Source organism: Nyctereutes procyonoides, unplaced genomic scaffold (genome assembly GCF_905146905.1).
Source record: "Nyctereutes procyonoides isolate TBG_1078 unplaced genomic scaffold, NYPRO_anot_genome, whole genome shotgun sequence".
NCBI lineage: Eukaryota > Metazoa > Chordata > Mammalia > Carnivora > Canidae > Nyctereutes > Nyctereutes procyonoides.
In genome coordinates this window covers 13,809,795-13,823,355 of record NW_026575128.1, presented here as the reverse complement: position 1 = coordinate 13,823,355, position 13,561 = coordinate 13,809,795, and the positions used below count along the sequence as shown (strand labels likewise).

The 13,561-nt window shown below is 42.1% G+C and overlaps 1 protein-coding gene across 2 annotated transcripts in view; it reads right to left on the bottom strand.

Annotated features, from left to right (window-relative positions):
* The window catches only part of EFCAB14 (EF-hand calcium binding domain 14), a 42,181-nt gene extending 32,779 nt beyond the window's left edge, over positions 1 to 9,402 (bottom strand). For both annotated transcript variants that reach the window (XM_055341563.1, XM_055341564.1), the window contains exons 1-3: positions 8,316 to 9,402; positions 6,465 to 6,613; positions 411 to 556 (exon numbers count right to left, since the gene is read on the bottom strand). In XM_055341563.1, coding sequence (XP_055197538.1) covers positions 411 to 556; positions 6,465 to 6,613; positions 8,316 to 8,497 — 477 coding nt within the window. In that variant the 5' untranslated portion in view covers positions 8,498 to 9,402. The remainder of the gene's footprint in view (positions 1 to 410; positions 557 to 6,464; positions 6,614 to 8,315) is intronic.
* Positions 9,403 to 13,561: the final 4,159 nt, after the last annotated feature.

Below are 13,561 nucleotides of genomic sequence, written 5' to 3'. Positions count from 1 at the left end.
TAGCATTGTACCCAAGGCTGTAAGTTTGTGAACTCTATTAAACAAAGTAAGCTCTCATTATCTAATACAAAGAGACTACCCATTTTTCCTCGAGGTTAGAATGACACTCTTTCTCTTATTTTATCCCACACTGCTCCTAAGGAAAAGGTGACTCAAGAATCTCCAACTCCTTCCAAACTACTCTACTTGATAAGACCATTTCTTTGCAGAAAGGGCTAACATCTTATATATCTGGTAAATGTACAACTATTACCCATTTTACCTGACCTTAATGTGCTGGGATCACAGTATGCAAAACATGATTTCAAAAAGTAAAACAATCAGGAGTGCTCTGTAACTACAAACGCATACTAAACAAACAAAATTAAACATTCACAGCTTACGCAGAAATAAAATCACACATATGCTACCTGCTTATTCATTTCTGTGATGTTGATCCAGACTTTGTTCAGGCCCAGCTCCCCAGATTCAATCTTCTCAACTTGCTTTTGATTGCTGAGTAGTTCTTCATTAAGTTTGGGAATTTCTTGGAATGAGCTTTTCTGATTAGATTCCACTAAAAGCAAAAACAAGAATGATAATAGCCATCTTGACTCCAAGATGAAAAAATTATCTTACAGTATGAAGGAAGACAGATTAATAGAAGTGATCCTGGTAGGATGGCTGAATTCCTATCTACCAGCTACATGGTTTATGTAAATGTACATTTTTAATACTAAAGCACCATTTTTACTGGGGCTATTTCACTACTGGCAGTACAACTTTTAAAAGTCAGATGGCTAAAAATGATAAGTATTAGCAGAAAGAAGTGAGCTTGTATCTCAACTCTGTAACTTACTGTGATCCTGAGTAAATTACTCAAATTCTTTGAGATCAGTTTCCTCATCTATAATAGAGATAAAATATACTTTACAGGATTTTTAGAATTAAGTGAAAGAATGGTTGTAAAGTACTAAAAGGGCTCAGTAGGCATACATGTGATAAATAAATACTAAGTAATAACCAGAGCAATTAAGGAGCTTTTTGATTAGTCAGTGAAGATTTATAAACTTCACTCCATTAATGCTCAAGGTGACATCAACAGTTCTCTCTCTAAATGCTTAAATATACTTTTTTTCCTATCTCAAACTGGTCATATGCAAGATGAGTTCTTAACCACCTTTCAAGTGCTATTATGTGGACTATGATTTTAAATCTTTTTCATAAGCAGCAAACGGTGTTTTCCTAAGTCTTAAATCAACTCAAAAGCTCAAAGTGAAATAGAAGATAAAGGAACATGTCAGGTGAAGTATAAGGTGATATTTGGCTTTTCCTTTGGGAAACTATCTCCTGGCTGGTTTAGAGATTTGCCAACCTGAAGGCAGAGGCCTGAAAGAATGCTTTCTCTTCCGTCTTTAAAGAGTATTTTTCCTTTTCATGAAAAATAAAATATTGATCGTGCTTGGTCCTCCAGAATAAAACCCACAAATAATTTTTATTTAAAGCCACAGATTGTCTAATTAGTTATTATATACTTTGTTTAAAATTAAAAAAAAACTGGCATACAGGGCAGATATGAAACAATTTACTAAAATTGAAGTGCTATGACTTTTTTTGTTCCTCTCTGTGGGGTCAGCACTTGGAATACACCTGGCACATTATAGGCACTTGGTAAGTATCACTGAGTAAATCTGGCCTTTGCTTACCTCTCAACCGCATTTCTCATAATCTTCCTCTTCAATCTATTTTCTAGACAAGTGGAGTTTCCAGACACACCAATCTCTTTAAGCCTCAGTGACTCTGTACACACTATTCTTTCTGCCCTGATGCCCTTGGCTTGCCTCTTCTCCATTTCTGTTACCTTAGCCTAGTTAGTTCCTTTCAACTCACCACAAATAGTTGGGCTCCCAGCTTGGACCCCCACCACTTCACCACTCCAAACTCTACCAAGCATTTAATACACTGTCCTTTAACTATTTACTCATCTGTCTCCTCTACCAGATTAAGTGAGAGACAGTTGCTTAAGGATGGGGACCAGATCTTTTGTCATGTATTTCCAACACAGTGTCAGCAGTCTAATGCTTCTCCAGGGAAATAATTGTAGGGTATGAAATGGAGTTAATGTTGTCCTATTAAGTTAAACAAAGAAAATTCAATCAAACAAACTCAACAACAAAAAATCCCCACAAAAATCAAAGAGTAGGGTGGAGGTGGTGGTACCCCTACTACAAACAAGCCCACTCTCTCAAAATTCAGAATTATTTTTTTTTAAAAATGAGATATAAAATATGTGCGAGGGATCCCTGTGTAGCTCAGTGGTTTAGCGCCTGCCTTCGGCCCAGGGCTTGATCCTGGAGTCCTGGGATCGAGTCCCAGGTCAGGCTCCCAGCAGGGAGCCTACTTCTCTCTGCCTATGTCTCTGCCTCTCTCTCTCTGTCTCTCATGAATGAATAAATAAAATCTTAAAAATAAATAAATAAAATAAGTGTGAAAGGATCTCTTTATAAATGAAAGATTTCCCTCAGTGCTTTTACTTTAACATTTGATTTTCTTCAGTTTACAGGAATACATCCATCTCAAACAGTAAGAACATTATGTCAGTCTAAAATAATACAGCATTTAGATGATTTTCTTTTACATTTTCAGTGAGGTTGTAAAGTAAGACCTATCCCACACATGTCTACCATTCTCAGGTGGTTGTGTATGTGTGTGTGTGGGGGGGGGTCTCTGTCCTACAGTGTATATGAAAGAAGTAGAAAGTAGAGGTCGAAGAGGAAATAAGACGAATACATAAATAACCTGGGTTACAGTTATTAACTAACAAACATATAAAGCTGACAAGCCCTGAAAACCTTCTGGATACTTAGGATTGTGTGAGCTAAGGGAGGATCATTTTCATTATCTTATTTGGGGCTTTTTAGGAGAGAGTAGCCTGTGTCAAGGCACTTTGGCTACTTATAAATGGGACAAGTAAGGGCACTTAGGTGGCTCAGACAGTTAAGTGTCTGCCTTTGGCTCAGGTCATGATCCTGGGGTCCTGGGATCGAGTACTGAGTCAGGCTCCCTGCTCAGCAGGGTGTCCGCTTCCCCCTCTCCATCTGCCTCCTTCCCGCTGCTTATGCTCGGTCTCTCTCTCTCTCAAATAAATAAAATCTTAAAAAACAAAAACAAAAACAAAAACAAAAAAACAAGAGAGGAAGTACAGCAAACAACTTACGATTACTGTTTACATTCTTTCAAAACAACTCATTTAAAATTTAGTATATTAATACTTAAAAGAACTTACCTAGCTCTCTTCCTGGTCTCTAAGATCAGGAAGTAGAGATTTCTGCATACACTCTTTAGATAGAACACATATAATGCTAACAGCAATGTATTTTATATTTAAATATCTTTTCAGTTTGCAATAAACTTTTATGTAATCACTCAACTTGTTATTGGGTACCTATCATGTGCCCAGCCCTGCACTTAGCACCAGTGTACAAAGAAGACCCTGAAGCTCTCACTTGGGGGTGGGGGCAGTGGGGGACGGCAAGATGTCGTCACAGATTCACTACACAGTGTGATGGATGGTATGACAGAGATGACCAAAGTGCTCTGGTAGCATAAATATGTCTTTGGGTTTTGTGGATGGGAAAATGAAGGCACAGAAAGAATAAGTGACTTATCCACATTTTCCTGCTAGTAATGAGCAACCCAGGATTCGACAGTCAAACCTTCTGCTCCTAGGACCAACACTCTCTCTAGTATACTACAGCCATCAGATGCTTACACCCCAATGCCCTCATTACCACAAGACCATTTTTAAGTTCTGTAGTAAATGACCAAACTGTTACCCTGCCTGTGTGACCAAAAAAGAAACAGCCTGATTTATTCTTTCCTTCTCTTCCAAATTCTCTTCCTTCACTCTTGTGTTCCATTGTTGAGTGACAGGGAAAGATGGTTTGAGAACAGAATTTTCCTTAAAATAATTGTGCAGTCTTCTGAAGTACCCAGTTTTGGAAAGAATACTGAACTAAGTTTCAATGCCACTCAGTACCTTCAGTGTAAGGACCAAGTTGTTCCTTGACTGCAAGAAAAAATACCAAGTCTATCTGCTTTGCTTTCTATTTCAGATATTTCAGGAATCCTGCCTCCTTTTTTGATGAGTGTCTTTGAAAATTTATCGAAATAAAGAACAAGAGCTCTGAATTTCTCGAAAAGGTATTAAAGCCAGACCAGCAGAGGTGGTCTTATTTGAATCAGTGACTTCCACTATCCTCTTGAAAAACAGGAAATAAAAATAAACTTATTGAAATATGTCTAAGGGAAAGAAGATGTAATTCAAAGAAAGGCTATTTAAGCTTAACAAGACTGACCTCATTTACTCAAGATAATGGTTTTCACAAAAAACTCTTGGGCAAGTGGTCCACAATGGTTCAGCCAATGGACAGACTATGCCCCAGGCTCCACCCTCTAGAAATACCATTTAGACATTACAGGGCTGGCATTTCTACTGCAGCAAACCAAAGACAACAAAGCAGCTAGACTGACATTTCCAAATCTGCTTCATTCAGCTGGCTGACAAATGCAGTCAGAGTCCCAGGGGACTGTTGCTCAGTGGTAGAAAGCAGGTCTCATAGTTCAGGGTATAAATCTTGGCATCTCTTGAATATAGTATTTCCAGGGATTGGTATTAACAAATGTTCAACAAAGTTTTGTTGACTGATTGATTGTTAGGTCTATTACCTGTATACACTTCAAATGTACATTTATAAGAAAAGAAATTCCCTGAAAAGCTCAGCTAAGGTGTAAATTACATGGGTGTCCTGTAAACACAGGTACAGAGCAGTCAGAGAAAGGAGTCCCTGGAGGGTAGAAGTGAGCAATGTTTTGAGATGTGTAAATAAATAACTACTATATGTGATCAAAACATGCTGCAGCACAAACTTAGGAGGCCCAGTTAATTACAGAGAGATGAGGGCACAGATGGGTATCTTTAGTGGTTACCTATAGTTAAGCATTGTTTCTTAGAACCTCATTTCCAAGTTATGATTACCACTTACAAAGAAAACACTGGCCTTAAAAACATTTTCCAATACTGGGATAGACAACCACTAAGAAAGGAAATTAACTAGAATACAAAATCTCCTTCTTTCTTATACTGTACTCTGATTCCACCAATTGATTAAACATACAAATCAAGATGATTCAGACACAGAATTATGGTTTACCCAATTCCTTCCCTTGATTCAAAAGAAAACCAAAATTAGTATTTCAACATTTTTTTTCAACAACATCCCTAAGAACATCATTAACACAGTAACCAAGGATTAGCTGTTCCTAGGCCAAGTTCAGAACCTGAATAACTACAGAGAGCAAAAAGAAGCTGGGGTGAAGGAACACTTGGAAGTTGTGATCTCCGAAGGCTTAAGGTGAGAAGTAAGAACCTAACTCTAATTCCAGTTCTGGGGTCAGGTTTTGTTATGACCTTGAGAAAGCTTAGTGGTCAGTTTGCCCATGTGCTAATGCTGCTAAGCTTAAGCCATTTGTGATTAACTTGAAACTGGTTCTTTAGCTTAGAAAATTAACCCTTGAAACCTAGAACCAAAGATCTGCATTGCTAAAGGAAGATATTTAGGTCAAATCTGGTTGAAGCTACGATGCAAACACACTGTTCAGATAAAGTACTTTGGATATGATACAATACAACTTTGTAATTTAGAACATAGAAAACTCTTCAACTTAGTAAGTCTCAAACTTTAAAACTCATTCGTGAGACAAATATTTATTTGTGATCAGGTACATGGTAAGCACTCCATAAATGCTAGCTATTATTACTGCTCATTCCATACAGATTTTCTTTTTTTTTTTAAATTTTATTTTAAAATTTATTTATGATAGTCACAGAGAGAGAGAGAGGCAGAGACACAGGCAGAGGGAGAAGCAGGCTCCATGCACCGGAAGCCCGATGTGGGATTTGATCCCGGGTCTCCAGGATCGCGCCCTGGGCCAAAGGCAGGCGCCAAACCGCTGCGCCACCCAGGGATCCCCCATACAGATTTTCTTAAGGAGGAAATTGACAAATGCGCCCACATTCTTTCTCAAATGGCCCCGTGAGAAGGAAGAAAATAGCCCAGTGTTGCTACTGCCACTTTATACTTCCGTAAGTATAAAGTGGAGGTTGGCAATAGTGGAGGTTAACCAAGGTTCCAGTCTCCTGGACCTTAGCACTTTCTTCCTGCACCTTAAGTGTCGACCAGAGAGCCATTATTTCAGATGGTGTTTGTCCTGATGATGCATAAGCACTATTTTTTATTTGCAGGTTTAAAAACAAGCAAACAAACAATTGTTCCCACATTCAAGACAGCTAAGAAAGAGTTATAAGGCTGGAAGGAATATATAATTGCTTCATCTGAGTGGGCAAAACTCTTAACTCAGTATGGTCCAATTTGTGGATCCAGAACCCAGAAACAACATAACACTCTGAAAAGGGCAACACTTACTTGTTCTAAATTTTTCCTTGAGGGCATCCAGATCTTCCTTCAGGGCAACTTGCATCCACACCAAGCCAACGCAGGCCACAACACAGGCGGCAAGGATGACAAAAGCACAGAGGGGATAACAGATCTTGCAGCATCGTAAATAGTCTCCCCTGATCATAAGAACAAATTCAACCAGGAGTACAAAAGTGATTATGAGTACAGCTGTATTAAAAATAGCACATGTGTCACCATATAGTTATTTACCAGGAACCACTGGGCAACACATTCTTAACTGTGAACAACAGGTTGAAAGTGACTAAATAACATGACCTGTGAAGAGTTCATCTTTTGGACACAAAGGTTTCAGAACTTCACATACACAACACAGATTTTTTTTTCCCCCCCACAACACAGATCTTATGGGCACTGCAGCCCACAGAAGTCATCAAGGATTCAGGTCTTTGGGGACAAGCTCGGGTTAGCAAAGAGTCAGGACTAGAGCTTCTGCAAAAGACCATTACAGCACTGTAATTTACCTATTTCTCACTCCCCCACCCTCCCAGGGGACCCTGTTTCAGACTACTGAAACTTCATAAACCTTTGAGCAAGTTTTACTGCAAATAGAATGGAAGAAATAGGAACTGTAGGTTTAAGTGGACACCTGGTGTGCCTTCTAGCTTATTGGCTCAGAAGCCAGGAAACATGGAAAGGGGTTAGATTTCACACCAAACTTCAACACTCAATGTCTAAACTCCCTCAACAGGGCAACTATTCCAGTGGAACTGCTCCATTTCATCAGACCTTCATTTCCCAAATCTAAGATTGCCCTTAACTACTTAATCTGACAAAGCTCATTAGAATACCAAATTTCTTTAACAAAATAAAAGGACAAAGACACTCTAAACAAACAAAATCTCAAAGGATTTAAACTCTTTCAGCACCCCAACCTTCTGCCTAGCCAGCCCTTGCTTCCACATCTTCAGCACAATATTATTTTCCTTCAGTGTGCTCCCTGAGAGGGTCCAAGGACACTTTCAAGGTTCCCTTCAGCCTTTTCCCACCCTGAGCCCCAATTTCCAAGGTCCTCAGAGCTCACTCTTGGATTTTGCCTCGTGGCTTCACCACCTAAAGTGGTCTGGGGAGAAGCTGTCTCTTTTTGTTTCCCACCCTCCACCTACTTGGGAGGCTCATACTTTGTAAGTTCGTCACCACATCCCCCCACCTCCAAGATTCGGACTCATTGAGAGTGCAAAGAATAATCTACAGTCTTAAAGTCCCTGTCTCTACTGCACTTTTTAAAAAGGTCTAGCTCCAAAGGCTTGTTTGCCCCCATATACCTATTCTTAGCTTTTCTGCCACTCCCAACTTGGTGGCTCTGGGCTCTTGGCACATTCCCCAAGTCTGTGAATTTCCACCCTGAATTCAGAGTTCTTTATACACTTAGAGACAACCCTTCACTCAGAACCTGAGCTCATCTCCCTAACACCTTTTCTTCCTGTTTGCCGTCCAAGGTCTACATCCTTTTCCTTCCTAGGAACACCCTTCTCCTTCCTTTAAATTTTTTTTTTAAATTTTTATTTATTTTATGATAGTCACACACACACACACACACACACACACACAGAGAGAGAGAGAGAGAGAGAGAGAGAGAGAGAGAGAGAGGCAGAGACACAGGCAGAGGGAGAAGCAGGCTCCATGCACCGGGAGCCTGATGTGGGATTCGATCCGGAGTCTCCAGATCGCGCCCTGGGCCAAAGGCAGGCGCCAAACCGCTGCGCCACCCAGGGATCCCGCTTCTCCTTCCTTTAAAATGTCCCCATTGCTAAGTGCAAGGAAATGCCTTTTTCACATCCCACCAACTGCATCACTCACTTGACAAAACGAGAGCGATTTCCAACTAAACCAAATTCCTCTTCTTCCTCCGAGCTGGATTCAGTGTCTGAGTCAGGAGGCTCAGTGCGAAGGAGGCGGTGGCCTGAGCCTTTCTTGGGCTTCTTTCTCCGACTGTCCCCAGCCAAGCCGATCAATGCATTGAGCTCTTTGCGCTTCTTCATCTTTTTGTGTGGGGTGAGCGGAGCACCCACTGCTGAGCTGCCAGGTTCGTACCCAACGCCCAATTCTCTCGCTGCCTTGGAGCTGCCTTCCAGGGTGGGGAATCTGGGCCAGAGCCCTGGGTCACTCCCACCCAGGGTGGGACTGACCCGATCCGCTGGGGGCTAGGGATCGGAGCTCAGAGGAAAGTGGAACTCGGAGCGGTGAGGAAAGTCACATAGAGACGGCCAGGGAGCTGGTGATCAAAACGGGTAAGGCTCGGGGCATGGAGTCCCAGGTAAGGGAGTGGGAAAGGGAGCAACCTTCACCTCCCGGTAAGTAGGTAATATTTCTAAGTGCGCTCCCGGAGCTGGGGAAGGACTCACAGATGGGTGTTTTGCCCTTCCGGGGCAGGACTCCCAAGAGAGAGCGAAAAGAAACTTGTTCCTGAATGGGAGAGGCGGCGGAGGTGCAGAGCCAGCCGGGGGGAAGGCGCCAGTCGCTCCCCAGCTGGAGGCGGCAGCAGCAGGGGCCGCGGCCGCTACTACCCCGACACAGCCTGGGCGCCAAGGCGGCCCGAGAGCGAGGGAGGCCCAGAGCCCGGCTCGGAGGGCTCAGCCTGCCAGGTGCCAGCGCCGCACCTGGGAGCCCCCAGCCCCGCTGTCTCGGCCGCGGGTCTGGGGGGTGCGGAGGGGCGACCGCGGCTCAGCCCACCTGAAGCGCTCCCGCCCGGAGTCTGAGGTGTTCCGGCGACACTCGGCAACTCACACGCGCCGCCTCCACTCCAGCCGCGACTCCGGCCCCCACTCCGGCTGCAGCCGCAGCTGCTCCCAACGCGCTGGCGGTGGCGGAGGCGGCGGCGGCAGCGGCCGCGGGCTCCAGACCCGGGCCATCTCTCCAGCCCCAGCTCACTTCCCCTTTGGCAGCAGCCGCCGGCGCCGCCTGCCAGTAACCCGCGCTCCCATTGGCCGCCCGCCGCGTGACGTCACACCAGGGACGCCAGTGGCGGCGGGAGGCGGGGCGTTAAAGGGGCCGGGGCTCCGGCGGGGGCGGGGTCCCGCCTGCGGTTGCGGAGGCCCCGCCCCCAGGACGGCCCCCTGGGACCCGCCGCTTGCCAGTCGCGGGGCGGAGTTTTCTCTCGCCGGGGGCGGGGCTACCAGCCGAGGAGACGCGCGGCTGCCGGACCTGCCTGGACCTCCGGGTGTGCTCTGGGCTGCGCCCCCCGGCTCGCCGGCTGCACCTAGACTAGGCGTGTTGCAGAGAAACGATCTAGTTGAAGACAGTCATTCATCCCATAAATATGTATTGAGAGCTACTTGCCAGGAGCAGCTCTGGCCCTGGGGACACAGCGATGAGCTAAATAACCACCTGCCTTAGGGTTACCAGATAAAACAAAATAAAAATAATACAGGACACCAGGAAAGCTTGAATTTCAGATCCAACAACGAGGTTTTTTTTCAACGTATAATTATATCCCGAGGTTTGTATTCAAAGTATATATTACATCGGGGCCATCTTCATACTGAAAAGTTCATTCTTTTTTTTAATCTGAAATTCAAACTTAACTGGGTGTGCCATATTTTATCTGTCAACCCCATTTCTGCAGCTTATACTCTAGTGAAGGAGAGCAGTGATAGGCAAGTATATTAAATGTCAGGAGGTGATGAATGTTATGAGGAAAATTGAAATATGATAAGAGGATAGGGAGCGGCTCCTGATAAGGGGACATTTCTTCGTTAGGTCCTGGAAGAGAGGGAGGGACTTGTGCAATGGCCTTGAGGAAGAAGTGACCTGGAAGATCTGGTGTGGCTGGACCTAAAGAACAAGGAGGCTAGCGGTAGGAAATGAAGGCCGACAAGCATCAGGGGCCAGATCTTGTAGGGCTTTATGGAGCATGGGCGAGATGTGAAACCATTGGTGCTGAAGGCTATGTCAAAATTTCAGAAATAACAGAAGTAAAACCAATGGATCCTACAAGTCGTAATTAGTAAAAATGTATTATGCATACACCAAAAAGACAGTTTGCAAACTGGGAGCTCTCAAACCAAAACTTGGACTGAGGCTCAGGGGTATATTGTTATAAAGAAGCTCGCATAATGACCCAGTGGTGACTGTTTATTCTTCACAGTGATTGGTTATAAATATTAGAATTTTCTTAAGTGATAGGGAATTGGTCAGTGGTTGCCTCATGTCAATCTTGGAAACAGCTTAAGTTTTGCTTATGATTTCCAGAGGCACAAGCAAGGAATAACCCAGATTAAGTTAACCTTGCTAACTTAAAGCTCAATGAAGCTTTGTTTGTATGATTAAACTGGTTTTGTCTGCTCAGGGAATTTTCAAGTCTGGTCTCCATTTGTTCTTTATTTTAATAACATCCCCCCCCCAAGCCCCCCATTGCCTTGGTCATTGTTTCAGCATGCTGAGAGTATGACCAAACAGTATAGCAATATTCTTGGTTACCACCATTGTTGTAGTCAGGCCAAAGAATCACATGTTCCATGTTTCCACTAGTTGAGTCATCAGGCTGGAGGGCCATGTAGTTACCACCTTCATCATTTATGTGATTATTGCTGATTTCATCCAGTTTTCTGATCCTGGTGGCTACCGTTTGGCATGCGAGTGGCTGCTGGCAGGCACTGAAAACCCTCTAGCATGTACAACACACTAGGGAGGCTGGTATGTTGACTATAAGGAAAACAAAACCCAGACTGAGAAATTTCCCAGAGCAGAGGTTCCCAGGAGTGAAGATTTAACTAACTAAATAATTCAGATGGGTTATAATCAATTCATATTTTACTTAAGCCAATCTACACTTTTTAAAAATAATGTGCAGTTGGGTTTCTATTTTTTTGAGTTATTTATTTATATAGGCACAACATGACATATTAGCAAACACATACCATCATGATTAGTTAGGACAGGTTGAACTTTAGGATGTTGTATTTCAGAAGGCAATGTTACAGGTGAACTTCCACCTAATTTTGGCTTCTATTGATGTGAAGAATCAGGTAATTTAATGAGAGAGATTTCTATGGAAACAAAAGAAAAACAAAGGTTACTCAAATTTACTCAAGTAAATTATAAATACTGAGTCTGGAGAGCAGCCAGTTGAGAAAATTTCTAGATACCAAATTTGAAGCATCTTTAGGTGGAGTGCGGGCAAGCATGGCAATCAGATAGATTTTCCTGGTTTGCAGTGTAAATGTCTCTGGTGATTTTTCTGAGTGGACACATAGTTTTAGTTCCATAGTGATTCCAAGTCAAAAGAGTAGGAGAAAATGGAAAATGTTTGTTTGGAGAGTTCGCCAAATATTGGAGGAAAATGGAAGAATTCAAGATCCAGTCCAGTTCAGAGGTAGAAAACAAAACTTCCAAAACAATTAACAGCACTAGAATCTGATAACACCAAAGATGTATGACTAGAACATAATTTTTCTCCCTATAGTCATTCCCATTTCTATCAAGGATAACCATAGTAAGACTAGTTTGTTTACAAATTAAGTAGTTTCAATAAACTGGGCCTGATTATTTATATAAGTGCTGCAATACAGGCACCTAGGTAGGTGACTCAGTCAATTAAGTATCAGCCTTTGGTCAGGTCATGATCTCAGGTTCCTGGAATCAACCAGGGAGTCTGCTTCTCCCTCTCACTACCCCTCTGCCTCCTCCGCTCATGTTCTCTCTCAAATAAATAAAATCTTAAAAAATTATAAGTGCAGCAAGAATAGTAATTGACCATATAGGCTCTTTTAAATCTGCTTTGTAGAACTTGTCACAAGGCATCTCAGATTGAACTTTCCAAAGCCTCCGGAGACTAGGAAGCCAAGCCAAGGACTTATTCACTTGTGTCCTGTTACAAGGAGAACAGGTTCTTATTGAAGTTATGCAAATATATATTTTATCATAAAAATAAGAATATTTAATAAGAGTTTCTGAATACTGGAGGGATCAGGTAAGAAGAAAAAAGATAAATGTCTTAACATTTGTCACATTTTACCAAATTGCTATAAGTTATAAATAGCATAAAAGAGAGGAGGAAAAAAAGGGCTCATTAAAGTGGAAAATAAAACATTAAAGAATTAGCAATGTTTTAACTGAAATCATAAAAATTATAATCTCATCAGTACATTTTGTGTTATGTAATTAATCCTAATTTTGCTTCATCCTGAGTTAGCGGCTTTAGGAATCAATCAATTTTCCACTGGAGCTTTAGAAATCCTTACTTTATATTGTGTTATGATCTTAAAAATGTCAGAAACCGGGCAGCCCCGGTCATGATCCTGGGGTCCTGGGATCGAGTCCTGTATCCGGCTCCCTGCGTGGAGCCTGCTTCTCCCTCTGCCTGTGTCTCTGCCTCTTTCTCTCTCTCTCTCTGTGTGTCTCTCATTAATAAATAAAAATTTTTAAAAAGTCAGAAACCTGAATTTTAGAGTACTTCTCAGGGTCTTTTCCATAAATCTCTTTGAAGATGAAACATTTTTGCAGGAATACTTTTGCAAAAGCATCAGAGTAAAACAATAACTGTCTATAAGTGACAAAAGACTTTAAAAGAAAGATCTGTTCACATAAACATGCAAAGAGAGTGATGAAATTGACAACTAGCTTTGGTTATTTTTGTGACATGGATTTTAAAATCATGTCTGATAACATTATACCAGGACATAGATTTTTAGGAATTTCATACCATCCCTGGAACACTTATGTTAACATATATAAGAATAAACTAAAGAAAGTTTAGAATTACTTCTCATTTGGCAATGCTTCCCATGTAATTTAACCTTCAAATGACCCTAAATAAATTAACATTTCTCTTATTACTTTATTCAGAATTTCATTTGGGGAAGTTTGTTAAAAATGTCAAAAGACTTAAAACATTTGACAAAATACAATCATCGATTACTGTGGAACAATACTTAGTTATCCACTAAACCAAAGTGACATTTGAAAGATTTAAAAAACAAATACAGAGGCACCTGGATGGCTCAGCGGTTGAGCATCTGCCTTTGGCTCAGGTCATGGTCCCAGGGTCCTGGGAGTAAGTCCCACATCGGGCTCCCTGCAGGAAGCCTGCTTCTCCCTCTGCCTAT